At 46.3% G+C, this 16,851-nt stretch overlaps 1 protein-coding gene across 4 annotated transcripts in view; it reads right to left on the minus strand.

The window, feature by feature from the left end:
- The window catches only part of Kirrel1 (kirre like nephrin family adhesion molecule 1), a 90,010-nt gene that overhangs the window by 14,681 nt on the left and 58,478 nt on the right, over positions 1-16,851 (minus strand). For all 4 annotated transcript variants that reach the window (XM_050166474.1, XM_050166473.1, XM_050166475.1 and 1 more), the window contains exons 3-4: positions 4,413-4,577; positions 2,581-2,730 (exon numbers count right to left, since the gene is read on the minus strand). In XM_050166474.1, the coding sequence (XP_050022431.1) occupies positions 2,581-2,730; positions 4,413-4,577 (315 nt within the window). The remainder of the gene's footprint in view (positions 1-2,580; positions 2,731-4,412; positions 4,578-16,851) is intronic.

Consider the following 16,851-nt stretch of genomic DNA (forward strand, 5'->3'; position numbering starts at 1 on the left):
TGCTATGAATGTAGTTGAACACCTGTCCTTGTGGCACAACTGATACCCAAAAGTGGTTTTTCTGGGTCTTGAGGAAGATTGTTTCCTAAATTTCTGAGAAATCCCCACACTGACATCCAAAGGGGTTGTACCAGCTTGCATTCCCACCAGCAATGCAGAAGTGTTCCCTTTTCCCCACAACCTCTCCAGCATAAGCTGTCATCAGCTTTTTTTTCTCTCAAGTTTTTGATCTTGGTCGTTCTTACAGGTGTAAGATGAAATCCCAGAATTGTTTTGATTTGCATTTCTCTGATGACTAAGGATGTTGAACATTTCCTTAAGTGTCTTTCAGGGATTTTAGATTCCTTTGATCTCTGTTTAGGTCTGTACTCCATTTTCTTAATTGGATTATTTGTTCTTTTGATGACCAATTTCTTGAGTTCTGTGTATATTTTGAAGATCAGACCTCTGTCTGATGTGGGGTTAGTGAAGATCTTTTCCCATTCTGTAGGCTGTCATTTTGTCTTGTTGACCATGTCCTTAGCTTTACAGAAGCTTTTCAGTTTCAGGAGGTCCCATTTATTAATTGTTTCTCTCAGTGTCTGTGCTGCTGGGGTTCTATTTAGGAAGTGGTTCCCTGTGCCAATGCGTTCAAGTGTACTTCCCACTTTCTCTTCTATGAGGTTTGATGTGGCTGGCTTTATGTTGAGGTCTTTGATCCATTTGGACTTGAGTTTTGTGCATGGTGATAGATATGGGTCTATTTTTATTCTTCTACATGTTGATGTCCAGCTATGTATGCCAGCTCCACTTGTTAAATATGCTTTCTTTTTTCCACTGGTTATTTCTGGCTTCTTTGTCAAAAATCAGGTGTTCAAAGGTGTGTGGTTAATATCCGGGCCTTCAATTTGATTCCATTCATCCTTCTGTCTGTTTTTTGTCTTTGCTATCAATTTTAAAACACGAGACAACTGACAATTTCTACCATTTACCCAGTGTTTACCTCTTGTTCACTAAAGTACCTTGTGCATTTGACTTCATTTAACCCTTATCATAAAATATCAAATCTCAGGAAAAAGTAGGAAGGTAGGAAAGAAGAAAAGGAGGAAGAAGGAAGAAACAGAGAGAGAGAGAGAGAGAAGGAAAGAGGGAGGGAGGGAAAGAGGAAGGGAGGGAGTGAGGGCAGGCTGATAGTATTATGGTGTATTTCCATGCCAGTGATCAGGGTCACAGTACAAAAAAGACCAAGGTGCTGGAGAGATAGCTCAAAGGTTAAGAGCACTGGCTGGCTGCTCTTCCAAAGATTCTGAGTTCAATTCCCAGCAACCACATGGTGGCTCACAAGCATCTGTAATGAGATCTGGTGCCCTGTTCTGGTGTATAGGCATACATGCAGGCAGAACACCATATACACAATAAATAAATAAATAAATAAATAAATAAATAAATAAATCTTTTTTTTTTAAATGACCAAGGCACAACCTGAACCCAAGCTCTTTCCATTGCTAGGAGTCCCCTCCCCCATATTACCCCTCCCCCAAATAGGAGGGAATTTGGCATGCAGACTCATTTATCTCTGTTCCTTACTCTTTTCTCTCGAGTTCACTGACTTTGTGCTGGAGGGAGGGCAAGGATGAGAAGTGGAGGTCAGAGGAAAAAGAAGAGGGACTCACAAGCAGAAGGATCCATGCCCGAGGAAGCACAACAGTCACTGAGACCACTGAGCTGGGGGGGGGGGATCTTAAGACCTGAAGATGGGCCACTGCTGGCTTCCCTTTTGTCCTCTCATTATTCAGAGGGCCCAAGGCTGGCTGCAGTGACATCTACTCTGTCCCCTGTGCACTGTGGCTGGAGATCCATTTTCAAAAGACAACCCATCAGGCCGCTCCAGCTGCAAACAGGCTGGTCTCTGGGTCCAGCAGAGAACGGAGAGGAACAAGCAAAGTTCCCTAAACCACAAACCCTATTGCTGTGTAAATCAGGAAAAGTACTGCTGCGTCTCCATCACCATAGTCCTCAGTGCAGAAAGCCTTGTCTCCACAGCTGCATTTCACATAAAGCTCTGGGTCCTCAGTGTGATTGGGGCAGAGGTCAGAGCAAAGGGTACCAAACTTACAGAAACCATAATACCCAGTAAAGGCAAGGACAGCACAGCCTCCTCCACTCTTGACCTGCTTTTACTTTGGTTTGCTTTGTTTTTAAGTATAATTGACCGTGTGTGTGTGTGTGTGTGTGTGTGTGTGTGTGTGTGTGTGTGTATAAACACACCTGCTTCTCTGTATGAGCACCTCACATATGCACATGGCCGCAGAAGCCAGAAGAAGGCATTAGAATCATCTGGAACTGGAATTCTCAGTGGTAATAAACCACCAGATGTGGGTGCCAGGCACTAAACTCAGATCTGCAAAAGTAGCAAATGCTCTTAAACACTGAGCTATCTTTCTAGTCCCTTAGTTTTTGAAGAAGTTTGTGTAAGGAGTTGTTGAGAGAGAACCAGGGAGGGTGGAGACAGCAGGGGGAAGGTGAGGTTAGGAAGAGAGGAAAAGCTGGGGACATTGAAGAGGGAAGTGGAGAGGGGAGAAGCAGATTGGGAGTCATTACTGAGCACGGTGAGTTTGGCCCGCCGGGAGCGCAGTGCAGCCTCTGTGGCCTGGCACTCATAGGAAGCATCGTCAGAGAGTTCGGCATCTGTGATCTCCAAGTTGTATTGACCAGCGTCCGCAGAGCCCACGACCCGGTACCGTGGCCAGGCTGCAGGGACAGAACGGGGAAGATCAGAGTAAGACCAAGTCTTGAGGCCTGGACCACGCTATCCACTCTACCCAGGGATCATCATCTCCTCAGATCCTCCCCAAAGCAGAACCAGCATCCACTCCAGGTCAGTTCTCCCCACTTTGCCCTCTCCTGGGCATCTCTGGCAGGTGAGACTTTGAAGCACCAGACACAGACTCCGTAACTATTAAGCAGGAGGGGATAGTGAGGAATAAGCAGAGAGAGAGAGATGAGCAGATGAAATCTCCACAGCTGTTTACAGGTAAATGTTTCTCATGACAATAGCAAAGGAAGAGGAAGAAAAGAACAGGCAAGCAGGCAGGAGTGTGGCGAGAGGAGTGTGTGGGCAGTGGTAAGCGCGGCACCTCTGTGGCCTGCTAGGAAGGAGAATGAGCAAGGTTTGCTGGTTCCTCAAAAGAGAACCCAAGTGAGAGTTCTGCTTCTTTTCCAAGACATAGGGTGGGCTTCTGTATCTGGTCTGCCCTGCTAATAGGCTCCCACTAGCTCCCACCGTCTGCTTTGCACTGCCCCCACCCCAGAGGCTATGGATTCTTCTGACTGCATATCTATTGACCTCTATCTCTCTCATGTTCCCTCTCATCAACAGCAGAGCCATCACATTCATTTCTTTCCTTTTATAGAGTGTGCCATGCTGATTTCCTCAACCTAGACCCACAGCAAATAATCTCACCACCCTCAAAAATAATAAGACCAGAAGTCTTATCATTATATAGTCCCTCACCGACTCACCTCATTGTGGTACTTCATAGCTAACAATGTTATCCTCACAAAACACGTCCAGCCACTTGGTGTAAAAACCAAGAGTGCACTTTTAAGATAGACAGACTGACTGTCGAACCCGCTTCACAAATCAGCTAAACCAAGACAAAGAGAGCGACACAAAGTGGTTTTCCTCAAGTCATTCAGTAGGCAAGTGGCCGAGGGGTAATGGGAGCCAGGTCTCAGCTCTTTACCCTCTTTGCTGAGAAGTATTTCCAAGGGTCTCTGGACTTGCTTTGGGATATAGGAAGTTAGGGTGTTTGTCACTGGCTGAACTTTGGGTTTTCTTCAGCACTGGCTACATAGCCTGTGCTTAACAAATGCTCATGAAATTATTAAACAAGAAAGTGTTTAGGCTGATGTTAACAGCAAAACGTTGCAAAAGGCAGACATGGACTGTGAAGGGGGAAGAGAAAAACATGAAGTACTCCATAGGCGGACAGAGAATAGAGAACTGCTGTAATTATATTATAATTTCAAAAATAAAAAAGGAGAAAGGGTAGGCATAGCTCAGCATACCAACTATGTGGGGTGGGCTGGGCTGGCCTTTGTTCTCCTTGCATCTCCTCCTGCTTGACCTGCCCGCAGCACCCCATTGCTGTCTCCATGACTGTGTCTGTCTAGAGCTCTCCTGATCCCCCAGGCCACACACTACCTCTCTTGAGCCAATCCACAATCTGAGGAGAGAGCGTTGCAGGGTAAGAGTGACAGACCTCAGAAGTCATTAACAGGATAGAGAGAAGGATGGGTAGCAAATACGGGAATCTAGGCTAAAAAAGTAGGGAAGAGGATTCCCAGATGCTGGGTTAGGGGTCAAACTCAGGGCCGTGCGCCATGATAGCATGCACTCTAATAAGGCACAGTCCCAGCCCACCACTCACCTTTGAGGCCCTGGCCCATGCCAAGAGCCAGCCCGTCCTTGGTCCACTGTACAATCCCAGAGTAGTTGAGGAGCACACACGGCAGTACAGCCCGCTGTCCAGCCACCACAGTCTGATCAGCTGGCTCCTGGCTGAAGCGAGTCTGGGTCCCAGGTAAAGCTAAAACTAGCAGCGGGTAAAAAGAAGGGTGAGAAGGGCTCCACCAATGTCCCTTGCAGGATTCTACTCTTATCCTGCAATCCGGGGCCATGCCTTCCCACACAAGATGCCACGTGCTCCCTTTACGCCTCCCTGTCAGGGCCCCAGAGACAGGTCTAAAGTTCTGGAGGGTTTAGCAATCACAGAAATGGTTTGGCATTACCTAAAGGTCTTCGGATTGGGCCTGACCCAGTTTTGAACACTGAAGCCCAGAGAATCACACTTATCCAATGATCACCCACTGAACGAATAATAGAGCTAGGGTTAGACTTCAAGCCCTTGCTATCTGGTCCAAGGCTGTTTTACAAAACCTCTTCTGCATCTGATGCCTCCCTTTAGACACTCAGGTTCATGAGTGATAGATTCATAACAGATGATTATAATGCCACAATCCCTTCCATGCAGTACAAACCAACAGATGTTCGGCTTTACCATGTAAAATGTGTCTACTTGAGTGCATAGACAACTCCAAGGTACATCCAAATAGTACATCCAAAGCCAAATAGACCTGAACCCACTTGTCTGCATACTGGCTCTGTTCCATGTGTTTATCCTTGACCCAAGGGCTAGAACACAGGGATGAAAGCACCAAAACATCTGCATGCACACACACACCCTCCTGCATCTTGGGAGCTGAGAGAGTGTGAGACTTTGTTCTATTCTCCCTCGAGCTCCAGGAGCTACACATGGCTGCCTGGCTGGCAGCTTGTCCGGGAGCATTTGATGAGAGAACTGCAGAGTAATTGCCTTTAATTGTGGAGTCTAAATGGAGTAGGGAATTGGATCGCAGATTTCTTCTCTCTTGCTCCCACCAACAGGCTTGCTTCATCACTGGCTGGTCCCAGTGGTAGGGCACGCTGCACACTGGGCACAGTATAATGTGAGCATTAGTTTCTTATACTGGACAAAAGGGAAGGAGAGGGGCTGATGAGGGATCAGCAAAGGGTTAAATTGGAGGCTTCCTTGCCCCAGCTCCAATAGGTCACACCAGGCAATCAAAATAAGCTCTCTTCAAAGCTTAGATTCCTGGTTTACCTTTTCTTCCAGCTCAGAGTCTATAAAGGCCACAACCCCCTAATCCAAGTCCTTTCAAACCCAGCTTCTCAATTCATTCCTCCCCAAGTCAAGACCTCCCTTTCATCCAGTGTATAGGTTTCACCCCACTTCTTAATCTGAATCAAACACAGGGCCCTCTACCACTGAGCAAAAGCCAAGCCCTGGGTCCTAGCCTACCCACCCCTTTCTTCTCTCCAGTTCCATTTCTCCCCTTCTTTCCAAATTTGTCCCCACGTTCTCCATTCAGGAAAACCATAGCCCCTGTGCAAGCACAGATTGTCACATCACTCGATCTTGTGGCAACTCTGTCTACAGGGTTTCCTGTCCAAAGCTGTAGGGGATCAAGCCCATGTTTTTGTCATCAGGAGGTGGAAGACAACATGTTGGTGGAAGTGTTTTCCCTATCTGTTCCATGAGAATAGAACCTCTGTCTCTCTGTCTCTGTCTCTCTCTCTCTGTTTCTCTCTCTGTCTCTCTCTCTGTCTCTCTGTCTCTCTCTCTCTCTCTCTCTCTCTCTCTCACACACACACACACACACACACACACACACACACCACACAACATAGAATGGGGAACTGTCTTCTCTTTCTGTGTCTCCTGGGATCAGAATAGGACAGCACAGGACACAGGCTTTGCCCTTTGTTAAATGCAACAATGCAGATCTTTGGATCTGCATGGGATCAGGACATTAGAAAAGGTGTACCTGTTTTTTTTTATTGTAAGTGGTTCCCCAACTTTGCAGACTTAATTTCCCCAGCTTGTCTGTTTCAGTAAGAAAAGCTAAGTCTCATTCACACATCCAGAGAAGAGGATGACAGGTGCTGAGACCCTGCAGGCCAGGTCAGCAGCCTGGTGTTACTCATTCCAGCATTTACACTCATTATTATTTAAATTTATTCATATCCTTGCATGTTCTCTAGTGCAGCTAAGTGCAACAAACTGTATCCTGTGTCTCAAGGCTCCTCGAGCCCATGGCAAAGATTTGTGACAGGGGTGGCCCATCCATAACTTTTCTACACAAAGCCTGGAGGCTTCTCCAGAGAACAGTGGGCAGCTGGCTGCATGTTTACTTGCAATGAGGAGCTGTATGACCCTGCAGTGGGAGGGCGGTGGGATGTACCTGGAGTCAGGAGACAAGGTCTTGCTGGAGTGAGAAGCAGGCAACCTTGGCCTGGTTCTTCCTTACCTCCTGGATTTCCAGTTGCTCGCTGTAAGATGACAATACTGGTGTAGACTGCCAAAGACCCCTTCTGTTCAAATACTAGGAGAATTGGCTTAGGAGAAGACTAAGGTTTCCATGGTCCCTCTGCTCCTCTTCCTAACTGGGTAGCTCTGGCCAAGTTACCTTCCAAAGTGCATTTTCTTACTTGGGAATGATATGTCTCCCTCCCGGACCACTGTGAAGCCGAGTGTGGTGAGGTGGATGCAGGCCTACCAAAGTCCTTTGCATGTACCTACTAAATAGCCATGACCATTATCTATCCTTGAGCAGTTAGACAACTAGATACATGCAAAGGAGACTCTTGGGGGAAACATAAGAATGAGTAACAGAAGGGTGGTGTCTGCTTTTCTGTGAATTTTGAAGTAAAATAAATTTTTGAGTCAGCCCTAGTTGAAAAGCAGAGCGGAAGCAATGGTGAGCAGAGTCCAACAATGAAGGAGGAGGGGCCCTCAGGATTTGAATCCGTGGAAGGACCACTTTCTGTACCAAAGTCACAAGCAGTGGCAGTGTCCCCAAATAGCCCTGCAGCCGAGACAGCACACGAGGAGAAAAGACACCATGGGTGATACTTAAGTCAACTTATGATGAGGGAAAACACAGTCTGATCTAATTAAGTTCTATTCTCTAAAGTCTACATAAGTTGGATATAGGTCACCCTTTAGGTTCCCATACAGGTCTCTGAAAAACACTCCTTCTTTGAGATTCAAACATCACGTCATCTGGGACGCCTTCCATGATTACATGCACTGCCTCAGAGCCTATTCACTTCTTTTCTCTGCCATAGTGAGGACCACACTGCTCAGGTCAGCTACCTCAGCGCAGCCAGGGGCAAACTTTTGAGTCTGGAGTGTGTCATTCACAGCCCTAAGTCACACTACAAGTGCCTGCCGGAACACTTAGAGCTGTGCTAAGTTAGTCTATGCACAGATGGATTATTAGGAGCTAATACCCAAGTCCAACCTTGTGAAACTTCTTCAGGGAAAGCAGAGCACTGTCCTCTCCCTCCACTCTGCCCCATCTAAGTGAGACTGAAACATGCAAGATGTGGAAGCAATAGTGTGTTCTCTCCTGTAAGAGGAACCCTGAAAACTGGGATATGGTGTAGAGCTGGGAAGGATAACACTCAGTCTAGAAGATTCTGTTGCAGATGATGAGGGGAAGTGGACAGTGGAAGAGAATGTCTGGAAAGCTCTGAGCATAAAGGATAGTAGTGCCCCAGAGAAGACAGACATAGGTGTTGGTGAGTCTTACAGTGTCAAGAAGTGCCAATAACCTAGGACATGTGACCTAGCGGGTGACACATCACAACTCAAGCATGCCTCCGAGGTCCTGGGTACCTGAGCTCAGTGAAGCCTGTTCTGAACTGAGAGGGAAAATGCCCTCATCCATGTCCAGGAAGAGAACCAGCAGAGTATAGCAACGCAGAGAGAAGCAGAAAAGCCATGGCCACAGACAGACGAACACAGACTAACCTCCTGCTACAGCATCAAGTCAGCAGCCTTGAGCTTCTGATGGTATTTAAAGGGAATTTTCACTTCCATCCTGCTCCCTCCAAACTTCAGACTCTATCACAGATGAGGCAAGCCAGCTACAAAGAAGACAGATCACGAAACACACACACACACACACACACACACTCTTGATAGGGCATTAACGGAGGTACTGAAACAAACACTGAGAAAAAGCCAAAACAGCTAAAGATAGACATTCACACAAAGGCAGAGGGGAAAGGAATAAGGAAGGACCCTTAAGACCAATATGTCTGTAGTGTCCTAATGGGGCCAAGGTAGAAGAGAAGACAGGGGAGAGTTACCTACCAAGAGAAACCAAGAACAGAGTGACTCCAGACCTACCTACAGAGGTGAGGTGGGCTCAGCCTCTTCTTCAAGAGTTACCTAGTAAGGACCCACTGTTTGAGCAGCCTTTTCCTTCCTACCTCCATTGGCATTTCAAGAGACTCAGCATGGGTTTTCCCTCAGGGCAACAGTGAACAGGGCAAATGAAGTAGGGAAGGGATTCACACTGGAGAGGTAAGGGGAGCAGAGGGACTGATCCCCTGCCACCGTACCTCTGTCTCATTCCTGGATCGCCTTCCTTCCGAGTTAACTGTCAGCCCTTAGCACCACTTCTAGTCACAAAGCTCTTCTAGCCCCCTGCTTTATTCTCCCACAGCTTTGTCTGCACCTCTGGTGAGAGAACACACCACAACTGCCTCAGATTAAAAATTACTCATGTGTGTTTTGTCTCCCCGCTCTCCTGTGAGCCCCTGAGAACAGAGGTTTTGATTTATCATTTCTGTTCATTCAGCCCCAGCAACGCTCCATAATAATAAATACCCGCAATTATAACATGCTGACTGCGTGCCCCTCTGATGTCTTACAGACACTGTTCCTAGTGTTATAATCCGCTACACAGTGGTACTTATTACCTGCATTTTAAAGAAAGGGGAATTGTGGTCTGGCAGAAATGAGATTAAAAACAGGCATCTCAGCTCCACAGTCGCTACTGGTGGTCTCCTGTCACATTCTAGGAATATCCAATCCTGTAAATGAGTTGGATTCATGCCTCAGCCTGAGAGAGCTACTGGTAGCCTTCAGTTCTGCCCGTCTGCCATTTCTGACCTCCACTTTACAGCTTAGACTTCATCTCAAGTCTGTTTACCTCTTGGGTAGATAGTGGCACTTGGGTCTGGGGTTTGGCCCCACAGCCGTGTAGCACTTGCTTTGTGTGCTATCGGCATAGGAGAAGCTTAGCAGGAATGCATGGAGGGAATGGTGAGCCCAGGGAGTTTCAGTGGCAAACAAAATAGCAATCTTTAAGCCACCAATGACAACCTGTAGGTGCGTGTGCGTGTGTGTGTGCATATGAAAGACTTGCTGTTGTACTTAGACTTGCTGGTACTGTTTATACTATAATAAGAAATCACAGCTCAGAGACACCAGGACACTTCCCTGAGCCACACAAATGTTAAGGTTGGGATACAGTAAGCACAGAAAGAAACCAAGTTCTCCCAGGGATGCTATCTCAAGTAGTCCACTGCGGTCTTCTCCTGGGACCCCCTAGGCCAGACACTGATCCCCAGGTCTCTATACTCCCTCTTGATGTTATCTCTGCATTCCTTCATCTAATACATTCTTTCCCCTTCTTCATGACTCAGGTCTGTCCTTCAGTCCCTTTCTCCATTATCATCCCAGCACTGGGGGCACGGTCAGGTCAGTCTTTGTTCATGAACAAATTCCCAATTTCCTTTTGTCTGCTGAGCCTAGCAAGGACAGAGAGTTCAAACCCCCCCCCCTTTTTTTTTCTGGCACTGGGCATTGAACCCAAGTACTCATGCATGCTAGGCAAAGCTCAACCACTGAACTATACCCCTTGCCCTCAAACCCTAGTTTTGATGGGGAATTAGGAATTGACCCCTAGAGTTATACTATTTATGATGGACATGTTTATATCTTCTCACAATCATAAACTTCATATGGTCACACATAGGCAAGCAAGCACATGTGTTCCCTTTCCTGCCCATGCAAACACCTCTCTGTGTCCTTGTGTGTGAATACACATCTGTCTGCTCAAGGGCAGTCTGCTCTCTGTTCTGGAGCATGTACCCTTGTAGCTGGCGACTGCTTGTTCATTTCCCAGCCACCCAGACCCGAAAAATCACATAGAAACTGTATTAATAATAACACTATTCAACCTATTAGTTCAGGCTTCTTATTAACTAACTTTTACATCTTAAATTATCCCTTTTCTATTAATCTGTGACTCACCACAAGGTGGTGACCTACCAGTAAGGTTCTGACTGGCAACTGGTGCCTTTCTCCTTCAGCAGCTACATGGCGTCTCCTCCACTCTGCCTACTTCCTCTGTATATCTCTGTTCGGATTTCCTGTCTGGCTTTACTCTACTAAGTCGCTGGCTGAAACAGCTTCTTTAATAACCAATGGTAATAAAACATATTCATAGCATACAAAGGATAATCCCACATCATGCCTTGGTGGTCATATTCCCAGAGCCTAGCCTGAAAGGACCAACCAGAACCAGAGAGAGTGGGGACAAGCACATGGAAGCCAGGGAGTTAGGCAGCAGGAGAAAGGGATAGTGGGGGCTGAGCCCCGTCTCCCTGGATTTATCAAGGAGCAGAAATGAGCCCCATGGGCTGAAGCAGTTCCTGAGCACATCACTCCAGACCATGCTGCCTTTCAAAGCAAAGCCTTTGATTCACACTGACAGCCTCAGATGGAACTAGATCTCTCTACTGTCCCTCCCTCTCCTGCTTTCTCTCTCCTCATCTTGACAGGGTGTCCTTCCCCATCCCAGCCATTCACTTACCACAGAGACTTTCACAGTGGATTCTCTGAGAAAAGAGGATTTCAAGTCTGTGGGATGGGCCAGCAAAGAAGGAAGGCAAAAAGAAAGAAAGATTTGTGCTTCTGATGGAGGAGAAGGAAGGGGAGTAAGAAGAGGAGGGAGAGGAGGAAGGCCATAGACAAGGCTGAGGTTGGTCAGAGTGAGGACAGATAACATAAAAGAGCAGAAAGCTGGGTTAGACACCCTGAGGCAGACCCTTGGACCAGACGTTCCAGAAAAGAGGCTCTGTGTCAGCTCAGCTGGGCAGGCAGAAAGAATCAAGGCCTGTTGTTTCTGTTCTATGTTGAGTCCCACCTAGAGTCCTTAAAATGGATGTGAGTGCCTTTTGAAGCCATGGCCTCTTCCTCTGACAGAAGAAGGCTTCACTTTGTGAGTTGGAAGACTTATAGATGTGCTTGGAGGACTGGTCAAGTTCAACCAGGTGCTACATGTAGACGGTGAAGAGAACAAAGAAGAGTCCACAACCCAGACTCGCGTCCAAATACTCAGAATTGTTGCAGCATCTACCACCCTGTTCAGAGTCTCCCAGTGTTACCTTCCTCTTTGAGTGCAAAAACTCAGGTATAGGGGCCTCAAATGTCTTCTTCACCACCTTCCTCCTCCCAGGCCCTTCTCCTCCACACAACCTGTGTGACCACAGAACTCCAATGCCATCTCCAAAACTAGGGGTAGAGAGAACAGCCAAAGAGTACTTTTTCCAGGCACCAGATGGGATTTTGCAAATGGCCAGAGCCTGGCCTGTTTCCTGGCATTAGAACAGACCCCACAGGCCGGCTGGTATTTGCTGCGTCAGAAGAAAAGGTTTATGAGTCTGGACCAGTGGATTTGTCTCCCAGAGTGACAAGAAGAGACCCCTGAAATACAAAGGGCAGAATGGGGGCAAGGGACAGGCTTTACACAATTCTGCCAGGGAGAAGCAAAATTCCATGGATCAGAAATTTTCTCAAAGAGGTGTGGGTGGACCTGGTCTTGGCTTTGTCACCAACCTGTCTAACTCTGGGAAAGACACACCACTCCTCTGGGCAGTAGCTTTTAGGTATAACATGAAGGAGCTGAGTAATTTGGCCACAGGAACCCCCTGATTTGGGTTCTAAGAGACTATCATCCCTTCATACTAAAGGAAGCCTGCCTGTCTGCGCCTATCTTAGTGTCCCCTTCACAGTAGAGTGTATGGGACTGCTGGGGGGTTGGGGAGGGTGACAACAGGACAGTGGCAGAAAGGAATCAAGCATGATACCCAGGCTAGGAGGCAGAGGGTGTTCTTTGTTTTCCTCTATAAGGAAGTCCCACATTCCTACATTCCTTCCCACAGGGTCACAGTGATTCAACAGAGCAGAGAGAAAAGGCAAGCATGGACTCTGAGGCCATTTGCTGGTTAGGGCCAACTCACAAGGACACTGCTCTTGAAATGAAAAAGGCTAGCAGGTGTGACTAGAAACTGTCCCACCTGTCCCATCTGGGTCTCCAGCCCCTAGGTACCTGGGCCAGACCTGCTCTGACAGCTCTATGCAAATATGGACTGGCAGGGGGCCCTGACGATGTTTTATAGAAAGTACAATGATATGGAGAGCCAAGTGGGGTTGGCTGTAGCAGGTACAACAGACAGAAGCACAAAGGGGGTGGCAGGGCTCAGTGTCTGGCTCTGCTAAAAACAAAACAAAACCCTGAATTTCCATTTGGTTCCAATAGGCAAGGAAAGGGAGGGAGGAAGAAGAGGCAGGTGGCCAGCAAGAACCCAGAAAGTGGAGAGGGAGAGGAGGGGAACGAGAATAAAGACAGAGAAATCCAGATATGGGAGAAGGTGAGCAGGGAAGCAAGGAGACCTCTCCTCTGCACTACCTCTGGGCCGTGAAGGCAGGGAAACTGGCATGAGCTAGAAAAGATAAAAAACTAAGGCTGTAGATGGATTGGGAGAGACTCCCATGGAATATATGAAAGCTCAGGGCTCTATCCCAACACTCCAGAATTCTGGCAAACCTGACATGGTAGCACTTCTATACTCCTAGAATTCAGAAGACAGAGAAAAAGCAATCAGGATCTTAAGGCCAGCATCAGCTACATAACAAATTAGAGACCAGCCTGGGCTACATGAGACTAGCTCAGGAAAAAAAAGTAACATCAGGCAATGAAAGAAAAAAGAAAAATAGAGGTGAAGTGATGCTATGTTACAAAAGAGAAAAGAAAGAACATAAGGACAGAAAAAGACAAAAGAGAAAAATCAGAAATAGAACCCTGGACATGAAAAGCCTCCCTGAGGCTAATCCAAAAATAAAAAACTTAGGTCCCTAAGACCATCGGAAAGAAAGAAAGAAAGAAAGAAAGAAAGAAAGAAAGAAAGAAAGAAAGAAAGAAAGAAAGAAAGAAAGAAAACAAACTCAAGAGGAACGGGGCCTGGAGGTTAGGGTCGTAAAGGGTGCTGGTAAAATCCAACCCAATAAATGAGAACTGGGGGTGGGAATCACAGGAAATAGGGAAAAAACCTCCAAATCCCCAGTGGTTTCAGAACTAGTCTCTCAGTTATAGAGTCCCCTCTATAGAGTTGGGTATACCACAATGTGTGCTTGTCCCTGCACTAATAGAACTGCAGCATGGGGGTGGAGGATTTTGTTGGGAGCACTTAGGCACCGAAGGAAGAGCTGATAGATTAAACAATGGGAAGCAAGTCTCAAGAACCAAGTACTGAAGATTGTCGGGGAGAAGAAAGGAGAATGAGGATAGTGGCAGAGAAGTTGCAAGGAGGGAATTGAAGAATTCCAGAGATGGGAGCCAAAGGGAAGACAGGCATGAGTTAAGATCACCAGCTGTGACCGCGTCTGAAGGTTTGGATGTCTTAGATCAAAGAAAAGGGGGAATGTCTTTGAGAACTGGAGTGACCCTTGCTAGGATTATACAAGGAAAGGAAAGGAAAAAGAGATAGGCCTTATCTGGGGCAGCTCAGGTCCCTGCCTATCAGGGTCTGAACCTAGCACCCTCCTACAAAAGTCCTCAGGAGGTCTACCCTCACTCTCCAGGCATTTGTGCTTCATTTCCTACCTGCCTGCCCCTGCCTCGGCACACACAAACTTTCCTGGTTCTAACTGCATGGTCCCTTTTCCATGGAGCCATTTTCTCAGGCACATGGGTCCCCAAAGTACTGGTTCTGGCCCAAAAGACATCCTCTGCTTGTTTGAACATTCTTACTTATTGCTGTAATGAACTTTTAGAGTCAGAATGATACCCAAGTTCCCCTCACACACCTGAAACCTAGGAAGAAATGTAGTCTAGGTCCCTCCACGGATGTTTTCTGGAACATTCTCTCAAATAAAAGTCTCAATTCAGAGACTCAGAAAGGTCTAGACAGTAAGAAGCTTTCCTTCACTTAAGCACTGAAAAAAAATCAGAATAAAATCCAGGTCTTGGGACACCGGGCTAGCATTCCTGAGGATACGTCTCTGCTTCTAAGTTTATGAAGTTTATTACATTCCCACTCCCAGAAGATTCAGGGTAAATATCAATCTCCTAGAATCTTCAACCCATCATTACAGATGCCCTTTGTAGGTGCCTCAAGTGCTTCTAGAGGGATCACTAAAGTCTGAGTAGAATTAACCAATAGACGAAGGCATGGGTCTTAACTCCATGAGTACTTGACTTGGCTCTTCACGCAAATGGCTATACAAGATGGAGGAGATGCTATGCATGCCCACAGCCTGGGTGTGTCCCAAGACCCCATGACTGTACTTCTACATAAAATACAGAAACACATGAATGACTGTGGGTTCAGAGAACAGAGCATTCTAGTTACATAAGAACATTCTGAATTCTTTTTTCTCTATTTAGAGACAAGGTCTAACTCAGCTTCCCAGGCAAGCTTTGAACTTTCAGCGTTGCTGTCTCAGTACCCAAGAAGCTTGGATTACAGGCCTGTGCCACCACCACCAGCACCACCAGAGCAAGCTTTCTGAAAGTAGAAAGTAGCGCGCTCCCATGACTAAAGGCTTCAGTGATAAAGCAGGTTGGCTGTTTCTCAGTAGTGTTCTAGAGAACTCTGGATATACTTATGATTTCCATTTTTTTCTTGAGGTAAACACCCATCAAATAATGAATCCATGATCATTCAATCAAGGTAGATTTGAAATGTTAAGGAAAGGAGCACTGAATCATGACATCTAAAAGGAAAGAACTAAGAGGGCAGTCAAGATAAAGTGAAGGATAGACCTTTAGGCAATGACTTCACCATAATAGTGTTGGGCCTTGGACACGATCAAGCCTTACCTAGACTTAGACCTGTGCCCATTCTGTATTTTATTCTGGACCTGTGTTCAGATGACGAGATAGAAAATCCCTTGGAATAACAGATATAATCTCATTCATCTTCTGAAATTACTTGCCTTACATACCATGGGTTCTCAATAAATAGTTATTCAAGTATTTTAATTAATGATTAAATTATGTTTATCAATTAAATATACATTTATTCATGTAACAAATATTTATTGAGTGTCTACTACCTACCAGGCACTGTACTGGACTCAGGATACAATGATAGACTTGGTATGACTGCCTTTTCCCCATAGAAATCCACTAGACAGACAGACAGACAGATAGACACACACACGCACACGCACACTCTCTCTCACACACACACAGAGGCTAATAAGTCTTCACCAAAAGGAAAACCATGCACTCCTCTGTCTAAAACCAAGGCATAGTAGGCTTTTCCAATTAATCTTCATTAAAAAGATTCCCCACAAAGGCACTTCCAGAAGGCCCAAGCTGAGGTTATCTGGATCAATCTTGTGCAAAGTGAAAGCAGCGCCAATGGGCTGTGGAATTGATCCATCTAGCTATTCACTCTACACAGAGAAGAGGCATGGAATGTTAACATTTGCTGCAGGGAGCTGGGGGAGCCTGGTGTGGGGACTCTAAAACCAACTGTAAAGCAGGGCCCCATCAGCCTGCACAGAGGGAGAAGCTCGGGGATAGGCTGATGACTCCAAGGCAGGGAGCCACATGGGGAACTTCTCTATTTGTTTCTAATGTTTCTTCCTTTGCTTGCTTCAGTTTGCTTGTTAAATGGGACACACATATCCCAAGGGCAAAGGTGAACCAAAAAGGCTAAAATAACTTATCTTACCACATGATTGTGGGCTTATGGCAAGAGTTCATAGAGGCATAATCTGAGACTGCTTGGATTCTAAACCTGGAGCTCCAAAGAGCTTCTACTTCATAAAAGGTTTCAGACAGGAGCCTGATGGGACCCACAGCAGAGAAGATGTAGACACAGCATAGGACCATCCTGCAGGATGCGGCCTGCCTTGGCATCTGATTCTTTCCTATTGATATATTTTTATCACCCTCCATTATCTCAAGAAGGGGAAGTCTCTTATTCCTCCATTTCCATAGTCCCTGGTCCCTGAAATAACTTAGCAATTTGATTTAGCTGCCCAGTCCTCTATTTTGAGAGGCTTCTTTGATTGCTCATGACAGCAATCTCACAAATTTCACACCATGTTTCCTGGATAAGTCAATATTCCCTTGGATTATTTCTTTGAGGGGGAAGAGGGCAAGGTGCAGTGCATCCCAACAAACAGCCTGTGTTTTCCTTGGCATGAGAGT

This window comes from Alexandromys fortis, unplaced genomic scaffold (assembly GCF_014885135.2).
Source record: "Alexandromys fortis isolate MF-2015 unplaced genomic scaffold, M_Fortis_MF-2015_v1.1 scaffold_152, whole genome shotgun sequence".
Lineage (NCBI taxonomy): Eukaryota > Metazoa > Chordata > Mammalia > Rodentia > Cricetidae > Alexandromys > Alexandromys fortis.